We start from the raw sequence: 24224 nt of genomic DNA, 5'->3' as shown, positions 1-24224 counted from the left end.
GTAGGTACATTATTGTGTTTTGATACAGTAAAAGTACCAGTCAATGTACCAGTCGTTGCCGCTTCCAATCTTTAGTAAACGGGTTAAGAATCTCACCACCTCCTTTCCTCACGTGGGTCGTGGGTGTCTTAGAAGTCGACTATGAAATATATTGGTTCAATGTGGACTAGCAACCTGTCTATGACAGGTACAGTCGAATTACAGTATAATAGTTTGAGAATACAGGCGTGAATTTATGTAGTTATGTACTTATAAAACATTTATAAGAAGCGCAGGCCCCGTAGCCGAATGGCATTTCTCCGACGCCAAACGAAAGCGATACGCCGCTGGCTCTGTCGCGCCAATACGCAAGCGCGATAGAGATAGATATCTACTAGCGCTTCGTTTCGTGAGCGTTTCGTGAGCGATTGTGCCATTCGGCTAGCCACCCTGGTAGCCTAGCGGTATGTTCGTGCGACTTTAGTTCCGGAGGTCGCGGGTGCCAACCCCGGCTCGCACCAATGACTTTTTCGGAATTTATGTGCGAAATGTCATTTGATATTTGCCAGTCGCTTTTCGGTGAAGGAAAACATAGTGAGGAAACTGGACGAATTCCAATAAGGTCGAGTTTACCCTTCGGGTTGGAAGATCAGATGGCAGTCGCTTTCGTAAAAACTAGTGCCTATGCCTACGCCAAATCTTGGGCTTAGTTGTCAAAGCGGACCCGAGGCTCCCATGAGCCGTGGCAAATACCGGGATAACGCAAGGAGGATAATGACTTATAAAACTTTTATAAGTACTCGAAAAACTAATTTACGTTTCTGTTGTTCCAGATAACCATCATGGCCCGTCACCTGTTCAGTCTGTGCGCTCTGCTGGCACTGTCGGCGGCCCGAGGTCAGACTGGTGAGTCGCGCATCGCATGCGCCAAACTTATCTAACATAACTTCGCACCGCACCAAGGACATAGCCTGCGAGACACTCGCCTGTAGCTTGCCCGACTGGCATGCCAGCAGCGTACAAAATTCCTGGCAGTGTTTTGTATTAGGCTGGCATGCCAGTTATGCCTGCGAGACACACGCCTGTAGCTTGCCCGACTGGCATGCCAGCAGCGTACAAATTCCTGGCAGTGTTTTGTATGAGGCTGGCATGTCAGTTATGCAAGCTACAGGGATTTTTTTTGTTATAGACTGATCGGCGATTGACCCTCGTCGACAGAATCTAAGAGCTCCCCCACATCTAGCATCTCGCGAGCGTAGTGTCGGGTCAACTGTATGGCAAAGACGCCGCGTCGACGTCGCGCCAACGCGGCGTCTTTTTCCATACACTTAGCCCAACGCTACGCTTGCGAATCGCCGATTCAGTAATAGCCTATTTATTCACTTTTGCTTTAAAGAGATGTAGGTAATTATAATTTCATGTGTGTATCGCAGGCATAGTGAGGGCGATTAAGAGATGTCTTTGGTGGCCTTGGTGTGGTGTGGTAGTCTGTTAGTGCTTTAACTGTGACTGTACACATTTATCGAGTTTCAAGCTGTGAACGAGTGTGTAGGCCTACATGATCCCTTCATGTATCGTTTCTCCCTTATCTGATGATCGGGTCTTTAGCGATACAAATAAAGAGCCCGGATCAGGGTGTTTAATCCCCTCCCTAAGTCCCCTCTAGGACTCAACTGAGTCATAAAGAAATAAACCCTATAGGTATGACGCCCAAACGCCAAACGCTATATGAAGAATATGACGCTGAAAGAAAACTGTTTCACCTCTTGTATGCATGATAACTAGATATGACGAGTAGACTATAAGACTAGAGATGAAATTCAATCACACTTTTATACAAAAATTACGATGTAATTTTATTTTGCATCGTATTTCACTCACACTTATTCGTATCTGAATTGGCGAGAGTAAGTCAGACAGGCTAACGATAACAAATCCTCTCTAACAACTGCCTTTCTCCTCCGAAATCGGATATTTGATCGTGCAGCGATTCGTTCTAAAGCGTTTTAGGCTTTGAACTTGACCATATTTGGCTAGGTATAGGCTAAAATATCCCTTTTCTTTTCCAGAAACCGAACCACCAACCACCATCACCACCAAACCACCTACTACTACCACCACAGCGGCGACCACCACCGTCGCCTGGGAGACCAAGACCCTGAACGAAGGCCAGGCCATCCAGAAGGCCCTGCAGTACCTGCTGCAGCATCGGCAACCGGACTGGGGCTGGGGAAATGATACGCATGACGTCATGCTTACTCTTCAGGTCAGTTTTGAGACCTCTTACAGAGTTCTGTTACCCTGGTATCTTCGTCTATGTAGTACGCGATTAAAGCGTGGTCTACAGAGTTTGTTCGGAAAGAGAAGTCTTCGAATGTATGGATGGAGCCATATACTTTTTGACATCTCTTTCTGCACAGACTAGCAGCTCAATTTCTTTTTTTTATGAGACTTGAGGGTCAGAATATCCAGAATATTCTTGACTCTGTGTAAATATTTTATATTTATTGTTTCAGCTTGCCAACAACACTGGAAAAGAAATAGAGCAGCAGGGATTGGAAATGCAGCTCTCTGCCAAACAAATGGAGATCGAGATCCTGCTAATGATGTCGAAGTAAGCTAATACTTATTACGTAATTACAAATAACATTGTATGAGCAAAAGCTGAACAATCACTTACTAAAATCTCTTTTTCGGACACAAGTGTTCCCATATTTTACCCTCGCAGGATCCAGTCCAAATTTTGGGCTTTTGAATTCAGAACTTTCTTTGATTTTGAGTTCAAAACTCAACTTTTTATGTAGACTCGTATGAGTACGCCAGGAACTAAGAGATGAGAGATGACCGTTGAAATCCTGATTTAGTGAAAACGAGTTTCCCCTAAAACAAACTATGTGAAACTAAAACTTTAATGTTGTCACCAGGCACCACGAGTCTCCGCCCCCGCTGTCCCGCCTGGCCGCCTACACCCTCGCCCTCGGCGCTCTCTGCAAGGACCCTCGTTCCTTCCACGGACGAGACCTTGTAGCAGCCTTGCTTCACCGAGAACCTCCTCATGACTTCGACTTTGCCTACGCGACTTTGGCTGCCTGTTCATCTGCAGCTCATGTGAGGCGTCGCCATATTAGGCGGCTGCTGGATATCGCTAACGCTGCTGCGGATCATAGCCTTGGTAAGATTTTATTTAATAACTTATATCCTTTAAGTAAACACCCTCGCTCCTTCCACGGGCGAGAACTTGTTGCAGCCTTACGCCGTGTCTTGCGTGGGCGACGGTCGCGCGACCGTCGCCGTCGCGTCTCATACTTCCATATCGATAAGGTTTGATTTCGTATGCGTCGCATCGCCGTCGCGCGACCATCGCGCGACCGTCGCCCACGCAAGCCACGGCGTTACTCCGTCGGGAACCGCCTCATGACTTCGACTTTGCTTACGCGACTTTGGCCGCCTGCTTATTTGCAGCTCATGTTCGACGTCGTCATATTAGACGACTACTGAATATTTCTAATGCTGCTGCCGATCTTGGTAACATTCTTAAGATCTGATTCAGATTCAATAATTTATATATAGTTTACCACGAAATGGTCCCGCTTCAGCATAAATGCTGACCCAGGGGTCAGCGCTGATCTTCCGGCGAGACCAGTTTGTGGGCCACGAACGGAGCTGTAGATCTATTATCCTCTTTGCAAATACCCTCGATCCTTCCACTGGTGAGATTTGGTAGCACCGTTACTCCATCGTGAACATCGACATGCCTTTGACTTTACCTACGAAACTTTAATAGCTGCCTGCTCACTTGCAGCTCATGTCAGAGTCGGCACTCGACGTACTAGGCGATTGCTGATCATAGCTTTGGTAAGATTGTTAACACTTTTGTTGACTCGTTGTGAACACTCTGGTTCCTTAACATGGATAATACATGGGAGCTACTTCACTGTAAGACGTCGGATGACTTGGGTCCCATTTCTCGAAGCTACAAGTTACAATTTACAAGTGGTTGTCAATGTCTAATATGACAAGTTGGAAAGAGACTTTCGCATGTAACTTGTAACTTTCGGTTTAGAGAAATGGGCCCTTGGTCTTCGTATATGATTCTCTTCTCCTTCAGTGGATGATTAATAGGCATTCATTTATTTAATATTATCTATTAATAAATGCGGCATCAAACGCCTCCCAATAACATTATGAGAATGCTTTGTGTTGGATGAATCAAAAGTACCAGCATTTCTCACTTGACTTCGTACAAAACAAAAGAAATTCCTTCGTCACTCTGGTTTTGTCTTACAAATACTACGAATAATCGTCCCCTTATTTTCCGGGTAGACGCTTCAAATAAGGAAATAATTCGCTGGAATGTCTTGATTGGATAAGGGGACAAACAACGAGGAAAAGTGGTGCAAATAAATAAATTGGTGAAATCCGTCCCCGATCTAATTCGATTTTGATTTTGATTGATGTTACGGGCACTATTACATATTCCTTATGCAACCGTCAGAAATATCAGCTATGAACAATAACGATAAGTAGACATTTTCTACATACTGTGTAATATGTAGATTACAACGGTTGGTTCTTCTAGAATGTTATTTAAAAGTAATGTTGAATACTTACTTTGGCTGCTGACTTTTAGTAAAATTTTCAGAGACGACCCGAATGATGTTTGTCAGATCTAGAGTATTCTCATTGAGCTAAGCTACGCTAATGTCGCTTAACACTGCTAGTAACGGACGACTACTTAGCCTACCGTAGTAGCTTTATCTGGTATGAATCGAGAATCCTTCATGAAGGCGAGCACGCAATGAAAATTTAGTTGGCTTTTTAACATAAGTACTTACTTAGGTACTATCAGCTGCAAAAGTGCATGGAGAAATTATGAATGAATTCATTGATAAATTCGCCATGCAGTTTTGCAGCTGATAATATATTATACACATTAATCTTGAGACGTAGACGTTCGGATTTATCTAACCTAAAAAGAAGATTCACACTTGGACACGGTATTAATTTTCTCGTTTTGAAACGCATACAGTGATCTGTGTCCATCTGCATTACAGATACGATCTCGATGGTGATTCTGGCGCTGCGCTGCGTGGTGCAAGACCACCGCCACCGCAGCCTGCTGCACTTCGTGCGGCGTCCCATGGCTGGCCTGGCGCGGCAGCAGCACCCTGATGGAGGCTTCGGCACTCAGTTGACAACCACCGCTTTGGCTATACAAGTAAGTACGTTACGTCGCATGTTGCAGTTGCTGTAAACCTGGTACTCTGAGTGGTCAGTGCTCCTTGTAAGATAACAGAATTAACGGGTCATCTTACCTGGGGCAAAGTTTATTAACCCTAATGCCTTTAGCTCTCCCACTTAGTCAGCTATAAATGTTTGTCAACCGTAATTAAGATACTGCTAAGATGCTAATTTTATGCCAACCATGGTTCTGTTTGCAAACTTGTCATTTGTCTGAGCAGCAATAATTATTATTTCTCTTTTTTCGATTTCGATCTTAATAAACAAACAATATTTTGTTTGTCAATTATTTTCTGACAAACCTTAATATCCCTTCAGGCTCTAGAAGACTCCGACAGTGGACCAGGAGCGCACCAGCACTGGAGCCTCCCCTCAGCTCGCAAATGGCTCCTCGAGCGCCAACAAGCCGATGGCGGCTGGGGAGATGTTCGCGACACTGCTGCTGCCGTTGCTGCCCTCACTCCTGCGTCCCTGGCGGCTGTTCGGCCACCGCATTGCAGGAACAAGTTGCAGGACAACCGCAACGAATCGCTTGGTATGTGGACACTTCTTTCTTCTCAAGCTCAAAATGACAATATCCTGCACTAGTCTTCTAAATTAGTGGTAACAAGCCGACGGTGGCTGAGGAGACGTCCGCAACACTGCTGCTGCTATTGCTGCTCTCATTCCTGCGTCCCTGGCAGCAGTCCGGCTACCTCATTGCAGGAACAAGTTGCAGGATAACCGGAACGAATCGCTTGGTATGTGGACACTGTCTATTCAATCACTAGATGACAAACACTTTCAGTAAATTTATGAAATTACTGGTTAAACCCTACGGAAGTTAAGGACATGTACTCCTGCGTTATTGGCTGCAATCAAGCCTCCGCAATGCAGAAAAAAGCTGAAGAATGCTGCTTTAGATGACATTATCATGAACCCTACCAAGTAGATTCTGGAGTATTTTTAGGTGCTTAAACAAATGTCTCCAAATCCTTGATTTTCTCATGTTTTTCGCCATAGTCCATGACCATGCCCATGTTAATTAACGTGTACATGTGTCGTATCTTCAGATAACAACAACGGTGACGGCAGCCTGAAGATGTCGTACCTGTCGCACACGAGCAACGAGTCAGACGCGCGCAATGTATCCTTCACCTACACTCTGTGGCTTGGCACCAACGTCACCGAAAACTACACGCTGTACATGATGGCTCCAAGGTACTGGCTCCGTAGCCGAATGGCATTACATTTTAAATGTAGTCTGGCTCAATGGCGCCAATATGCAAGAGCGATAGAGATAGATAGCTATGAAAGAGATATTATAGTGAGCGCATTCGGATACGCACACTGGTCTAGTCATGTGAACCTATAGATCAACCATTACAATTCAAGATCAATAATTACTTACAATTAAGTGTCGGTTGCACCAAACCGTCTGTCACCGTCAAAACGTTCGCTAAATTTTATTGTATGAGAAGTTCCATCTATAGACCTCTACCGTGTGACAATGATATGTTGTGTCTGTTAACAATGTTTGATGCAACTGGCCCTAAATCTGAAAGGTGAAACGTATTGTCAGTCATCCTCTTACAATTAAGTCAGAAAGGTGAAACGTATTGTGGTAGAAATGGTAGAATATTCACTACATACATTCGTCTGTTCGTGAATTCGTGTGACCGCATTCCATAAATATTTAGAGGGGCATCTGTTCTCCAATACATATACAAAAATAAAAAGAGCCTTGTTCTTCATAGAATTCATCAAGGAATGTAAAATAATATATGATCATCTCATTTCAGAAACATCTCCTTCTACCACGTAATGCAAATGGCCGCCGAGCAAGACCCGAAGTTCAAGTTTGAAGCCAGCGAATGGCCGAACGGGCACTACGTCCACACTCTCGCCGGGCATAAGGAGGAGCCGATGGGATACCATTACTGGTTGCTGTACCGTCTTACTGAGATTCCGGATCCGGCCAGCCCGCCTGGCAATCAGCTGGTTGCTCCAGTTGGTGAGTATTCTTTAAATCTCTGAAAATCCTGAACCTTTGGTGCCATACTGATTAAGTACTGTACCGTCTAACTAAGACTCCTGACCCGGACAGTTCTCCTGACAATTTAACCAGCTTGTGGCTACAGTTGATGAGTATCTTACAAACTCTTGAACCCCTGAACCCCTATAACTAGTTGATGTACCGTTTGACAGAAACCCCTTACAAGGCTACCCCGCCTGGCAACCAACTTGTGGCTCCAATTGCTGAGTAACTCCCGAACGAAATTTAAGATCCTTCAATTTTTCGAAACGTTTGTCTTTATGCTCCGTAAGGACGGAACGATGTTGAAAATATGTGTCCCACCGAATGTCATGCGTCCTCTATGAAACCTAAATCCCCTACCAAATCGCAAATGGGATACCTACCTCGTACTTAGGAGGGATTTAACTATTCTGGGGTTAGTAGAGTAGGGTAGATTTGACATTTATAAATTGTAATGCCTGCTTGAAAATAAACTATGTCTTCTTCACATCTGACTTTTCATCTTAGTTATCTACTTTTTTATTTGTTTTGTAATATTTAAATGGATTTTTTTCTTCCAGGTGTCGACGATCTGTTGGTAGAGGACGGGGAGCATTACCTCTTCTGGTACAAGAAGCTGTAAATCTTTTCCTTCACCCGGTACCGGGGCTCTTAGATCGTAGGTATCTTGAAGGACTTTGCTAGAAACTTAATAGTATTTTAAAGGAGGCACAAACCTAGCAGATGAGATATTCCGTTCGCAATTATTACTTAAGAGTAAGAGCAGAATTTTAAAGTGACTTAAGACTTATATTGACCGGGATATAGAACGTGATTACCTTTTCGATTTTTGTCGAGCTCCCAATATTTCGACGCAGTTGCATGCATCATATTCATATTCATATTCATATTCTTTATTCAGTATTGATTATACATTGTCAGGTTTTACATTCACATATTTATATACAATTTACAAAAATATTTATCTAGTTTAAGTATAATTTAATTTATTGTACATTTTCTCATTGGAATTAAATATTATAATTATTATTTACAAAAAGTGACATATAATTCTATTTTATTCGTATTATATTATGATAATTTATGATATTAATTGCATAGTAGGTATATAATTTTATTTCATTCGGTCATATATTCAGAAACGGAATAGTAGGCCTTCTGCAACAAAAATGATTTTAGTTTTAGAGTGAAGCCTAAATATGTGTTCGTATTTTTGATGTTGACAGGAATTTTGTTATATAGCTTGGGACCTAGTACATGCAAACTATTTGCAGTTTTCGCTAGACGACAGCTTGGCACGTCCAGGTCGTGTTGTCTGCTCTCATGATATCGATCACTTTTCCATTTTTTCCGTGTAAAGGACTCAAGATTCTGCCGAACGTACTTAGCAACCTCTAAAATGAAAATAGATGGTAGTGTTAATATTTTTAGATCTATGAATAGTTGCTGAGCGGGTGTCTCTGGAGCGACACGTGCCATTTTTCGAATTATTTTTTTTTGTATGATAAATGGACGGTCTCTGTCAGCCGCCAACCCCCATAGATCCACGCCATATGTTAATACGGAATAACAATACGCATTATAAGCAATTAATAGATTTTCCCTTGACAGTATGGGCATTAGTCTAGAAATTATATAATAGGCAGAATTGAGTTTTTTACATATCCTATCAATATGAAGTTGCCACTTTAGACTACAATCAAAAGTGAAACCTAAAAATTGGGCATGCTCTGCAATGGGGATTGTAATATTCCCCACAAGCACTGAATCGGTGTCAGCAGGTTTGTAACTTTGCCTTAAATTAAACTCCACTAGGCTCGTTTTTTCTAGATTCAGGACCATTCCATTAAATGTGAACCATTCCGAGAGGCTACAAATAATATTGCGCACGTTGATCAGCAGTTGGTCTCTGCTATCAGCATTTATGATTGCACAGATATCATCCGCATACATCACGAAGTCTACTATAGGCGAGAGAAATGGCAAATCATTCATCAGGATTAGAAAGATATTATTTCCAATATTTGACCCTTGCGGTACAGACCTGTCACCTATGGGGACGAGAGTCGACTTCTTGTTATTCACGTCCGTCGACTGCTGCCTGTCACACAAGAAGGAATTGAGCAACTTAAGTACTATCCCACGTACGCCATAATGTTCAAGTTTGTTTGCTATGAGGCCATGGTCGACCAAATCGAATGCACGTGACAAATCGAAGAACACAGCAGCTACGTGTTTCCTACCTTCGAGGTGCTCGAACACGGTTCGTTTCATAAGGCGAGCAGCACCGGTCGTGGACTTACCTGCTTGGTAAGCGTGCTGCTGCTTACAGAGCGCACCGTTGATGGTTAGGAATCTGATCAGTCGGTCACATAGCCCCATCTCAAACATTTTTGATATAGCCGGGACAATGGATATAGGCCTGTATGATTTTTGTTCTTTTTTAGAACCTTTTCCCTTGTATACCGGCGTTACCTTTATTGTCTTGAGAGAAATAGGGTATTCGCCTTTACACGCAGATTTGTTAAACTGATGGCACAACGCATGCAGAAAGTTGTAAGGAAGCTGGCGCAAAACATATGTAGGTAGCTCATATATATCCCGCGTACCTTTAGGTTTAATTCTTTTAATAATTGTAAGCAGTTCGGAAACAGTAAACGGTGCGAAAAACATTGTTTTTGTAACATGTGGAGCATTTCGCCGCAGATTTAGCATAGCCATTGCTATATTAGGCTTTTGCGGGGTGTCGCGCACGATAGAAATATAGTAAGTGTTAAGCAAGTCGGCCAGCTGGTCGTCCGAGCCGGCCGGGCCGCACGCCGCGTGCCGCAGCGCGGCGAGCGCGTCCCCTCCCCGCGACCCTTTGTTGGTTTGGGTCTTTATCATTCGCCATAGTGACTTAGAGGTGTTAGGTGCTTCGCTTATAGTCTGGTTGAGGTATGCTTTTTTACCCTTTTAAGAAGGCCATCATGTTTACACCTGTAAGACAAATATAGATCTCGTAAACCGCTATTTTCAGGGTAAAAGTTTAATAACATTGCTAGGAGTTGTAGGAAATCTTTGCTTTCACTTGTTTCAGTGTTGCACCAAGATTTGTCTTTACACAATATTGGTATTTTTCTCAGTGGGAAAAAATTATGGAATCTGTTTATAAAGATATTAAGTAGGTTGTCGAAGCTTGTGTTATTATTATTTAAGAGCGATATCCAGTCAATGTGATAGATATAGTGTACAAAATTAGTCAGCTTAGATTGGGATATAGGTCGTTTCACACAATGACCTGTAGTGTCGTTTTTATTGGGGTCATATACCTTTATATCAGCACAAACCGCAAAGTGATCACTTATTGCTTGTACCATGGGATGAGCTTCGAACTGACCAGTCGGTAAGTCAGTGTAACCGTGGTCTAAACACGACCTGGATGACCCTTGAACCCTGGTTGGAAAATTAACGAAAGATTTAAGATTAAACAATTCCAGTAGGCCTAACAATTCACGTTTCTGTTTTGACCTTTGTAATAGGTCAATGTTCACATCGCCCATTATTAAAATGTGGGAATCTTCATTAATTGTTACGCTAAGAAGTAGCTCTAATTGCCTAAGAAATACAGTAAAGTCACCTTCAGTGTTCGAGCGATAGACACATAAGACGATAAGATTTACTTCAACAACCTGAACGGCTGCTATTTCTACATGCATTTCTACCGAAAACTTACATAAGTCGTCCCTATTTAGTATTGATAAAGTGTTGTGGGCGTAGATACATACACCACCATGTTTACGTGTCTGGCGACAAAAATGAGACATAAGACTATAATTGTCAATGTTAAGTACTTCGATTTCATTCGGCTTCAGCCAATGCTCAGTCATAAGGAATAAATCGCACTTAAAATCCGATTGAAGTAAACATTCGATGCTATAAGTTTTATTACGTAGGCATTGCACATTTTGCTGAATAATGCGAAGTTGTTTACATACGTCCCGCCGGCGTCGAATAGATACAGTTATCGGCACCTGCACGTTAACTGCACGATTAGCGTTATGAGTTTGTGTATGACGTTCAGGTGAACCGGTTGTTATTGCTACCGACTCAGTAGACAGTATCTCGTCCCCGCTCCTTATCGCATTCGCGCACTCTGTTCGCATATGTGGTAGCAGCGGAGGAGTGTGCAGGACGGGACTACGCCGTCCTGCCGTCCCCGTTCGGGTTCATCATGATCATGAACAAACGTAGTGACACTGTAAGTGTAGTATGTTTGGACAGACCATCGAGTGTGATTGCGACTAGTTGTAACGCTGAAAGTGAACGCAGCCGACGCGCGTGAAGGAGGGTAGGTCGCGCGCTGTCTACGCAACTTTGACATTCACCCGCCTTCGTCAGTTTTCCGTGATCATGATGCATACAACTACATCGAAATATTGGGAGCTCGATAAAAATCAAAAAGGTAATCACGGTCTATATCCCGGGCAATACAAGTCTAATGAAAATAACCGTGAATCATTCAAAACTCTTATTTTAAAGTGATTTCACAAGAATGGAAGTGAAAAATTGTTAGGAATCTGGGGTTTCTAACATAGCTCTGATTGTCTCTTGATACATGTGCCATCGTTTTGAATAAAACCTAGCCCAAATTATGTAGCTTAATACTCTAAATAGACAATACTTGGAATAACTTAGGATACAGTTAAACGGGCACGAAAATATCTGCATATGTCGGATGCTGATCGCACTGTCAGTAACCATGGTATGAGGATTTTTTTTTATGAATAATGTATTGTAGAATTTTGGGTGGATGATATAGGAATTTATGGAATGTCATTATAAGCCTCATCATTTTATAGAAAATGGATATTAATTGCCGCATTTATAATTCCAATTGCTAGGCAATCATATAGCTTGATTTGAATCTGCCCGTAAACTCGCACAGAATAAAGGAAAATAAAAATAAATTCAATTTGTGAACGAAATATTTGTCATCTGCTGTTCTTATAATAATAGTATCAAATTAGGATCTAGTATTTTCGTCATTATACCGGCTCATTAGTATTTTACCTATTTATTTCTTTGCTTAGGATATTGAAGTTGTGAAGCATACCAAATACTTAGTGTAGTCCATTAATAAAAAGACTTAAAAACTAACTTTTAAAGTCATTTCTAAACGCTAAGGGTCTCCCCTTGGTTTCTCATTTACATAGGTTTGGGGAAACCCTTAGCCAAGTTCTGTTGTCACTGTCACAGTTTTTGGATAAAAAATAATACTTTAAATGTAAATAATTGTGTCAATGTTGGTATTTAATTGTAACTTCTAATAAATAGTACCTCCTTTTTTCAAAACTTTTGAATTTTGTATATTTTAAATTCTATTAGTTTGTCGTTTACTTAAAAAGTGCAATATGGCTAAGTTATATCCATTTTATAAGATTTACAGTGTCTTGTATTTATTTACGAAAATCCATATTTTACAATGGTGTTTTAACTGTTAACGCTTAAGAAATTAGTGAATATAGTAATCACTCGTTAGGAATTAAAACTATTAAGTAATAGAAAATCTTTCATAACTCTGATATCATCATTTTTATACTTCAAATATTGATGTTACTGTTAAAATTGTCATTTGAAAATAATAGAAATTGAGTTATTTGGGCTGCATGTACATTAGCTCTAGAAACCTACAGTGGGTTCTCCTTATATTTGTCATTATTGAAATAATTTATTACTGCTATGCAATTTCAAACTATATGGTTTAGCTTTAAACGATAGAAAAGCAACTGAGTTATACCTAAGTTTACTGTTTGATACCTAAAGTAAAAATAATGGAAAACATCATGAAGAAACAAGTACCTAAAAGTACCTAATGTCTCCACCAAATCTTTGGATTGGATTACCGACAAGAACCTGGGCCACCTTAGTGAGCCCCAGACTAACAAAATGTCTATAAAGACGAAGTTTCTTATTCGACATCAAGAAATAGTGAAATGGGTGAATCTACCTAAAAGTAACGTGAGTCACGACTTCATCGAGTTTTTATTTGAACTACAGCTGCAAATGAAAGGATCTATGCATAGATTGAGAAGTAACACTTATTTAGAGGTAGATTATCACTTGAACTTGAATCGTGATAAATGGAACATGCCATAAAATTATAACTCATGTTACTCTTGCCGCGAATAAAAAATATTATAGAATCCACACTCATATCACTTAGCGAATTAAAATTTGCATAGTACACGGGTACTCAAAATTAGACAAAAATATACGAGAGCACCAATAGTTACTTTTTTGGTCGAAAATTTTCATCGGCTCCCTGACACTGCCACATCACTCGCGTGCCCGAACGTTATTGGTTCAAACTTGCAAAATGGTCGACCTCGTGGCCTGAGTATTGCGTATTCCACGTAGGTGTTGTAGTTTTTGAGAAATTTGGCTTGTTTCAACTGTGTTTCTATTGTCCCCAGTCTACCCTACACCTATTTAGGTGAAAGTGATACGTACATTTCGTACTATGCTTTTATTTATTTCGTTTCTTTGCATCAAAATACATTGGTATGGCAGTACTAAATTAATTCCATAAGTGAGCATTTCTACGTGTAATCTTCAATAGTAATAGAATTAATAATCATTTAGACGAGACTGAAATGACTCAATATGAAGTGCATTAGTATGACGTTTTTATTGTACCTACTGAATGGTTCTTAATAATAAACTATTATAAAACTACTGTTGTTATTTATTTAGCCTTCTGAACTTTACCCGCCACGCAAACCCATGAAAGTAGTGATGTGCAAGTTGCGGAAACTATCCAAAAAATCTTAAATTTCTTGAAAAATTCAATTCAAATAAAGGGAATTTAAATTTATGAATGGGAAAGGTTCTATCCATATAATTGTCCATACAAACTATGGAAAGTTTCCGAAGTTTTACTATGTGAAAATTTCAGAATTTTTGAAACTTTCCGTCTGCACGTGAAAGTATTGATTACCTATCAGAAATAATACTTACAACTCGTAGCGGTTAACGATGTTCTTAACTATTCCCGTATTGATAGCATAAGTAGTTCTCGAGGTATTTAGTAATGTGACAGACGGACAGACAGGCATAAGGGTTCCTTTTGTACCTTTTTGTTACGAAATCCTAAAAATTAGAGGAAACGTAACACAAAAAACTATCTATTAATTTAAATCTAGAATCAAGGTTTTCCTACTAAAGTAAGTTGTTCAATGACTCTCCTGACCTAATAAAAAAAAAATATTCAGTCGAATTGAGAACCTCCTCCTTTTTTTGAAGTCGGTTAAAAAGAAACAAATTCGCTGAAATAAAACAAATTTTGTTTGTAACAGCATTTATAACGGAAATCAGATGTAGCAATAAAATAGTAGGTAATTTGTTTTACAAGGGGCAAAGTTGTTGAATCTTGAGCGCTGCGAGGGTTTCAAGGCACGTAGGTTAAACAAACTTTGCCACCGAGTGAAAAACAAAATTTTTCACCACACCAACACGAACAAAATATTGACTATAAAACATCAAACTAAATCAAATCCAGAAATCTGTTCAATATTTATGATTCAAAATAATTATTTGTAGGTAGGTAAATGCTACCAGCCAGCTCAAGGCATCAAGTAAAAATTTTGTATGAAATTACGTTGCACTCTTGTGGATAAAATGCATTTTCGCTATCCGTTTTCGAATAGCAAAATCGATTTTTACCAGTTGGTGTGGTGAAAAAAAGATTCCAATTTTGACCAATTCGAACATTGAGATACGTCAAATATTAGCTCTGGACACGATATGATTCGGATACGGTGTCAAAAGTGTCTCTTGGTCATATAGGTAAAAGTAAACACGTTCTAAGATCCAACGTTTATTAAATTTGTACAGTTTACAGTAAACACCAAGTTGTCGCGGCAAGTACAGTCAGCATTAAATAAAAATCAGCCGAAGTCGCCAAACACATCCTAAGGGCCCATTTAGACGGTACGAGAACTCGCATACGAGTTTTATTACATTGCGTGTAACCTCAACAGCCCGCAATGTAACTAAAATCGCATGCGAGTTCGCACGCCGTCTAAATCAGGCCTTATTTCTATATGTTACGATATACCAAAGACCTATATAACTTCGTATAGACAGATAAAGTCTAAGAAAAAAACGTACCCCAAAACCATACAGAAAAAGGTACGGTGAGCTAGATGGTGATAGACCTTTGGGGTGCGCTCGGCTAGATGGCGCTAATATTAATATTTGACATTTTAAAACATATCAAGATATCAAGCTCAGAATATGGGCCAAATTGTCAAAACTGAGGTTCAAAAGTTTTAAGCCTGTGTCGAGAGATGGCAGTCTATGCACTGAGATTACACATTTTACTTTGACAGTAACTCTCTTGAATACTCGATCCTCTTTGGATATACATATCGTCACTACTTATTTTGAAAAAAACTTGTATCTTCTTCTGTCAATGAAAAGAAAATTGTAGTAAGTATGTATGGAATGCATATAGACTTACTGCTTTTTAACTTTGAGGAGAAGCATGAGATACGAGATTTTTTCAAAGTAGTAACGATATATCACATCGGTCACTTTAACCGTCATTATATTTATTGACTGACTGTACAATTCAACCAATTTAAATACTAGGCCACTGTAGAACCTTTCCACAGTAAACGTCAGTCACTTCTATCTTATACTTTTAAACGAGCAATTCTTGTATATTTATTTATTTATTTATTTATATCTTATACTTTTAAACGAGCAATTCTTGTATATTTATTTATTTAAATATTTATATATACCGACGATCTCGGAAACCACTCTAACGATTTCGCTGAAATTTGTTATGTGGGGGTTTTCGGGGGTGAAAAATCGATCTAGCGTAGCCTTAGATCCCGGAAAACGCGAATTTTCGAGTTTTCATGAGTTTTTCTTTCGCGTTAGTAAACGTAAAATATGGTCGTTAATTTCGCCGCGCGCGCATCGATTCCGCTTAGCTCAGTCGTACGAGGTCGGTCTAATGTACGCAGATAGATCGTAGGTGTCAGGGTAGAGGTGTGCGCCGACCGGCGTGGCGTACGCCGCCGGTCATTTTTGCCACGCCGACGCCGCCGATCATTTCACCGGCGTGAAATCGGCGTGAGATCGAAGTGAAAATAATTACTAATTTTTGGCTTGTTCTGTGTTATTCATTCTGTAGACGTGTGTGCCGATTAAAAATTGATCAGCAACGGCGTTTGCCAAAAATCGGCGGTGGCGGCGTGTTTCCGGAGTAAATTTGGCGTGACCTTGAATTAAACCTCGTAAGTCCCAGGCCATTTTTTTGCGATTTTGAATTTGGAACTTTCTTTTATTGAGAGTTCAAAACTCTGATTTGTACCTACTTGTACAAGTACTAAGGTGTTCCTTATATAAAAATCATACGTATACTTTTATATAAACAGTGAGTTAAATAACACATGTAAATGAACACGGGATAGGAAAAAACACTGATTACCCTAATAATTATCTGTTGATAGCACAAAATATTTTTTTATCATTGTTGGCTTCCATTAAATAATTTATTTTCTAAATTATCGTGAATCTGCAAGGCACTCTTTCTTTATGAGGACCTTTGGAAGCTGGTAAAGAGGCATTAGCATCGGTGGAGCACTGCAACCCTATGAGGTACAAGACCTTACAGTCCAAAAAATCTTGAACTTCCTGGATTCAACGGGCTTGAGAAGATTATTTAATCACAAAGAGCCGTCACAATAGATCACTGCTGGTCGGCGTGACGCGGAAAGGCCCACAATACCCCCCAATAATAGTCGAAGGAACACACATCGTCAGCACAACCACAGGAATTCCATTGTGCCCAGCCAATTGATGAGTGTCGAGAAAAAAAAGAGCTTTACACACAACTATGGTGGAAACGGATGTCCAGCATATAGCTCTCGGCATACAAATTTGAGTTGGATGCAGATAGTTGATCCAGAAAACTGGTTTTGTTTTTTGCGTCGTGTAGCAATGTTAGCACTGATTAATTTTTCATCTGTTAATGCGATATATACCAGGACCGGTAGTCCAAAGTATCAACGAATGGTTACCGTGCTACCGCAGCCAGGCCGGGAAAAACCAAAAAAAGAGATGAAAGGACGACCTCGATGCATTTTTATAATGACTGGCAGGAGCGGACAGCAAACTGTAATAAGTGGGGATAAAAAGAACAGGCCCCTGCCCAGCAGTGGGCCACATATTAAGCACATAAAAAAACAAGATACCTATGATTAAATGAAGATTGGCCACGATTAAATGTGATTACAACTACCGGCAAGTGCCGGTAGGTAGTTGTAATCACACAGAATTATAATGAAAAGCTTTAATTCCTGCAAAACCAGATCAGCAACGAAATTAAGATCAGGCAAAGTGAAGCCAACCTGGGTAGTATACCTCTATGAGTACCTAGGACGCAAAAAACCATCGCGTCCCATTCCAAACTATAGTTCTACACACAGTGGCTACAAGCAGTTTGCCGACGCGATGGGCACATAGGTATTTTTCGAGGAGCTCTGAAATCTTGAATAATACATGGTAGTCATCCAGATGGAAAAATAGCTGAAGATCCAACAGGGAGAGTCTTGGCTCTCCAGATCTGGTGCTTTCGTAGGCGCTGTAACCATGTGGTTATAGTCAAGACGTAAGCCAGAGCAAAATCGCACACAGATCTCCCCGCATGCCCATCAGTTTTTCGCATGCCATTAAGAACTTCATACTGAAGTCCCTCATCTTTCTTACTGCTGAATAACAAATATTTTATTCATAGTAAAGTTTATTCGCAAATTGTAACAAATATTGCACAAAAAAGTCCAAAAATATATCCAAATAGTGCAAATACAAATACCAAGTTTGAGCAGTTTAGTAACCACCAAGTTCACGCCGTTTAATAATAGGCAAAAATGCCCGGAGGCGGCGGCGGTTCATATCAACTTAGTGACAAATTTCGAGAAAAAAACGAAATAATTTGCTATTAATATTGCTAAAATCTTCATTAGAACATGACATTGTGTCACAGGGCTCATGATAAAAAGTTTATTTATGTACTTTGTAACGCCGGTTATAAAGTGCCGTTTTTTTTTAAATATAACATGTTTTTAATTATTACGCCGATCACGCCGATTACGCCGACGCCGCCGGCCATTTTTGGCCCGGACGCCGCCGCCGACGATTTAGCCACCGGCGCACACCTCTATCAGGGTTTCGAATCCCGGCCAGAAATTAAGTTTTTGTTTTTTGTCTTTTTTTTGTTTTTGTGTTTATAAGAGTTTTTTTTTATCTAAAGACGTGATATATTAAAATAGAACCGAGCGAAGCTCGGTCGCCCAGATATTATATATTTATTTACACTGACGATCTCGGAAACCGCTCTAACGATTTCGCAGAAATTTGTTATGTGGGGGTTTTTGGGGGTGAAAAATCGGTCTAACTTATCCTTAGGTCCCGGAAAACGCGAATTTTCGAGTTTTCATGCGTTTTTCTTCGCGCGCCATCTCGTGTGCAGTAGTTGTACTGTTAAGACAGAATTCTTTCGGTCGATGTAAGTACTATTTATTGCAAACACTAGATGGCGACACAGGTCAAGGCTAAAACGAATAGAAAATACACTATTTGAGTTTTTGTGGCAAAATGCGCGCCATCTCGTGTGGAGTAGTTGTGTTGTTAAGGCTGAGAATTCTTTCGCTCGATGTAGGTACTATTCATTTTTGAACTAGATGGCGACACATGTCAAGGATACGAAACAGAACCGAGCGAAGCTCGGTTGCCCAGATATTGGCAAATAAAGCACGGTGTTAATAAGACAAAGTCCTAGAGTAGCTTAGGATTTAAATTGGCTTGCCGTACATTCAATACCTAAGTGCAGGAAGCTAATACAAAACATTTTATACAATGCCTCAAAAATGGAAAAATCTCATTTTCTCATAAAAATATTGGGTACCATTTATCATACATTTAATTCATATAATATAGTTAAGATTAGTGCTTAGGTTCATAAGAAATTTGGTAAAATGTTTTTTAAAAACATTTTCAATGTTTAAATTAGGCACACAACCTTTGTGAATGATATAAAAATAACAGTTTTGTGCTTAGAGAGATACATAAAATAATTTCGTAACTCGTACAGATGCAGTGTGAAAAGATTTGCCTTCGTATTGTTACTGAAACGTACGAACGTGTCATGCTATTTCAGTCAGTCTCAGTACAAGATGTAGGAACTCACATTGAACTAGCATGACAAATACGAACGTTTCTGCACAAATACGAAGGAAACCATTTTCGCAGTACATCTGTAGGTACTTTTGTAAGACAAATAACCCTTTGGACGCCAAAAACGCCTAAAAATCGTCACAGGTGTCAAAAATCCACAAAAAACGTAAGTAAGTAGGTAAATAATATGTAGGTAAATAATATAATGTAATGTAATGTAGGTATATAATTATTTATTTATTTTATTTTGTCGATACGTTAACATGACATTACAGTGAGCTAATACGCCATGAAACTTAAATAACATATAACAACGTATAAAATTAGAAAGGTACAATCAATATAACACTAAGTACCTCACATTACACTCGATGGCCTAGCATCCATTTCCTCACAAAACCTCAAGCATTCCTTTCTCACAGCCGCCCATCGCCATGCAATCAGATCGCACTCGGGTGTTGACGCCAAGAGCGCATTCAGTAGTGAGAGAGCACGCAGTAGTGGAGAGTTCCTTCGCGACACAGTTCGCGCAGCCGGCACCGCTAAAAGAACGCGTCGCCGAGGCCTGAGATCTATTCTGGAGACTCCCGGAACATACAGTCGCACGAGGCGGCTAACTAGTTCCGGGCAATCTGACTCTCCGCGCAGCACTCGACACGCAGTACCTAACAAACTAAAGGTCATTCTGACTTCCAATGAATTGTATCCAAGGGTTCCCAAGAGGTACTTGGTTGGATACAAAAGCGGGTAGTACCCATACATTTTTTTGTACAAAAACCTTAGGAAAGCTTTTTGCACTTTCTCGAGCATTAACGAGTATGTGGATTCATACGGTAGCCATACAATCGACGAAGCCTCTAATTTGCTTCTGACCAAAGCGTTATACACGAGCTTGATGGCCAGTGGATCGTTAAACTCCCGCATGTTACGGACTACAAACCCTAGTCTTCGATAGCAGTCGGCCACAAGAGACACTATGTGCTCGTGGAACGTGAGACGCGTATCGAAGACCACGCCTAGATCTTTAACTGAAAATACTCTATTTATAGTCTCTGATCCCAGAAAGTACTGCGCAAGTATTGGAGCCTGTGAGCGGCTGAAAGTACAGACACAACATTTGGCAGAATTGAAAAGAAGCCTGCTTTCCATACTCCACTGATACACCAGGTTGATGTCCGCTTGCAACGATTCACAGTCAGTTCCTTGCTCCACCCCGTAAACTAACTTTAAATCGTCGGCGTAAAGGATTATGAGCTTATGCTGTCAGTGTAAATGTAACATTTCAGATTCCAAATAAGGTTTAAATTTGCTTTTTGCGTAGTCTGGCGTCCACAGGCTCGCCGAGTCGAATCTCAATAATTTGCCTTCTTCATTTACTATGAAACTGCGTCCATTTGCGACGCGTCGAATCGAATTCACCGTTCATGGAGAAAACTAGATTCGACGCGGCTCTATTCGACGTAAGTTGACGGCAACCTTAACAAAGATTTTAAGTAGACTGTCCAAGCCACTTCTGTGTCAATCGTGTGGCAGAGCCACTTAAGTTATATCTTCACATGGATTAAACCTTTATAATGGCGCTTCCAGAAGTGTGTTGATTGTGCAGAGTAAGCTTAAATCTACGTCTAAGTGCGTTTTACATTATCCGATCCGATATCGGATGTAGGACCGATATCCCGTACATTTAAGCCGCCATCTTTGATTTTTGCCTTTGAAATCCTTCCGACATCCGATATCGGATCGGATAATGTGAAAACGCACTAAAGGGTAAGAAGTTTGCTTAAAAATAATTTTCACTCCGTAAATAATATGGTAACGAATAGGTAGTAAAATTTTTGTTGTCACATTTATATTTTAAAAGGAAATACCTACCTCTACTCTACTACGGAATATCATTTGCTCGCTCATATTAGTGTAAGTGCAAGGCTTGAGTGGACGCTTGGAGCGTTTAGCGGGACGTTATGCGGGGCGGGCGAGCGTGCATTCACCCTGACGGCTCAGCCACAACATTGGTATAAGCGCGACAGCGGTGAGCGGCGGCCATACATTGCAGCGAGACACAGCGATGGGACTTTTCATTCGCACGTATGGCTGCCGCTCACCGCTGTCGCGCTTAGATTAATGTCGTGACTGGGCCGTGAGACGCGTCGAATCAGGCTCCGTAGCCGAATGGCGAACGATGCGAAACGCCGCAGAAAAGTAGTCTGGCTCTGTCGCGTCAATACGCAAGAGCGATAGAGGTAGACCTACGAAATAGATACTCGTATAATCGTGAGCGTTTGTGCATTCCGCTACGCACACACAGGACACTTGTATGAGCGTCAATTGTTTGCTATGCACGCCGCACGCCCCGCCCCGCTGCACGCGTAATATGAGCGTCTGATGTGCCGACGGAAAGTTTCCAAAATTCTGAAATTTTCACATAGGAAAACTTCGGAAACTTTCCATACTTTGTATGAACAATTGTATGCATGGAAACTTTACATTTCATAAATTTAAATTCCTTTATTTTTCGTGAAAGTTTCGTGAATTTTTCAAGAAATTTAAGATTCTTTTGGAAAGTTTCCGCAACTTGCACATCACTATGAGCGTGCACTCACGGAAAAATACATTGTACCTCAAAATCAACTTTTATAGGAACTGCATGCCGACAGAGTAATGAGTAATGAGAGTACAAATTTGTTTGGATTTCTTATTTACATTTTACGCTAAGGTTTGTAAACGGGTGCTACCAAATTTAAAAATATTATAGTGCTACAAAAATGTGTTCTTACGTAATATACGAATTTAGGGAAGTTAGTCAGATTTTACAGTAGTAAAATATGAAATATAATAAAATAGGAAAACTCTTATAAAGCATTAAGTCCAAAAAAATAGGGTATATGCAGAGACTTATATAATATGACTAACTTCTCTATATTCTTCAAATACAAGTACATTTTTACCTACCATAAGTACAGTTAAAGTCAAATAAAATGCTGAAATATATTTAGAAAAGATTGAGTTGTATACTCAACTCATATACCTAATGCAAGTAATTAAATCCAAAACATAAATGAAAATATAAAGTTTTTAAGGACATATCTATTTGACTATAACTGTCTAACCATCATGTTCACAGCCGAGCTATTACTACCCACCGAGATAAAAATATTATATTTATTTTGATCTGTACTTTCAGATATGGACATTTAAACACAAATAGGTACAAACTTTCTAGAGTCAGGCCAAGTTGGCATATGGTAAGAAAAAGAGACGGCACTACGACGTTGCCACTTTATAATTTTTTTCTCTTTTTGGCCAGCCTATACTTGATATCAAGAACGTGAAACCAGGGCGGTTCACTCCGCGATTCTATCGCCGCGCTACAAGTACATGCCGCGGGGCGCGAGATCGCGGCCAATTCAGGCCCCGTAGCCGAATGGCATTTCTCCGACGCCAAACGAAAACGAAACGTAGGCCGGCTCTGTTGCGCCAATACGCAAGAGCGATAGGGATAGATATCTACTAGCGTTTCGTTTCGTGAGCGTTTGTGCCATTCGGCTACGCACCCAGTTGTTGTTGCACGGCGCATTAGAATTCAATGTCGGCTGCTCGCGTGCGATCCGTTTGTTAATGTAGGTAAGAATTTAGAATGGCGGCATTTTGTGAATATCAAATGAGTGAGCCTTCTGTACTTATACTATTACATATTCTGTGGTGGAACGTGAACGTGGACGGGAAAATTACATTAATTGTGTGGATATACTATAAGTAGAGAACAGGGACCCCAAACGGTTACTTAAAATCAAAAATTGCATTTTTTTTTATAATACCTAAAAGTACAGACCTAAAGACGCCTAACCACAAATCCATAGCTTATTTATACATGTAAAGGGGGTACAAAACGCCAGGCTAGACAGCTGAATATAGTGCCCAAAAATACTATATACAAAACCTGTGTTCCAGTCAAAGATGTATGTATATGTATAGAAAAAAATATTGCTGAATAGAAATATCGTCACTACTTTTAAAAAAACTTATATATTCGTCTGTCAATGAAAGAAAATTGTAGTAAGTATGTATGGAATGCATATAGACTTACTGCGTTTTAACTTTGAGGAACAGCGTGAGATACGAGATTTTTTTAAAAGTAGTGACGATATCATGCAAATCTAATGCAAATACTGATCTCGGAAAGTTGACTCTTGACGCTGCGCTAAAAGAAACCTATGAAAGAGGCGCGTTCCCACGCTTAACGAATCTCGTGTAGGTGAACGCGTACGGTCAGCCAAGAAAGTGGTTTACCACTTTTCGACTCTATGTTAAAAATCATAACGTCGAAAAGTGGTAAACCACTTTTTTGGCTGACGGTACCCTGAGTAATGAGATATTACAGGGCGACTGGTCGCGTTTTTGACAGGCGGTAACCGAGAGCGGGTGGGCGGCACTTTCAGCGGGAAGCAGGAGTGGCCATACTGTACTATAGCGTCGATAGCACTCTTTATTATAACTGTGAGTCACAGTATAATAAAGTCATAGTCTGTGACGAAACTGCCGCTTTCCAGCTCTATTTAAAGAAAAGGTCTAGAAAGAACTGTATAGACACAAGTGACGTGTCCGACCACTATGCTTGTCGACCTCGCTTTCGCCCTCAGCTTTCAATTGCATGTAATCATTTTTTACTTTACTGTCATACCTATGTAGCTAATACACCGAACAGACTTATGTAGTCTGATTTAAAAAAACTAACTAACGTCCTCACCACTAGACGGGC

General features: G+C 40.4%; 1 protein-coding gene across 1 annotated transcript; it reads left to right on the top strand.

Moving 5' to 3' along the window:
- The first annotated feature begins 749 nt into the window (after nucleotides 1-749).
- Nucleotides 750-8056, top strand: LOC125236615 (uncharacterized protein CG3556). Its single transcript, XM_048143481.1, has 9 exons — nucleotides 750-885; nucleotides 2049-2245; nucleotides 2496-2593; nucleotides 2904-3151; nucleotides 5034-5197; nucleotides 5539-5755; nucleotides 6273-6420; nucleotides 7002-7213; nucleotides 7798-8056. The coding sequence occupies exons 1-9, from the start codon at nucleotides 822-824 to the stop codon at nucleotides 7857-7859; spliced, it is 1410 nt and encodes a 469-aa protein (XP_047999438.1). The 5' UTR covers nucleotides 750-821; the 3' UTR covers nucleotides 7860-8056.
- Nucleotides 8057-24224: the final 16168 nt, after the last annotated feature.

This window comes from Leguminivora glycinivorella, chromosome 19 (genome assembly GCF_023078275.1).
Source record: "Leguminivora glycinivorella isolate SPB_JAAS2020 chromosome 19, LegGlyc_1.1, whole genome shotgun sequence".
Taxonomy (NCBI): Eukaryota; Metazoa; Arthropoda; class Insecta; order Lepidoptera; family Tortricidae; genus Leguminivora; species Leguminivora glycinivorella.
This window is presented reverse-complemented; position numbering and strand designations above follow the sequence as displayed.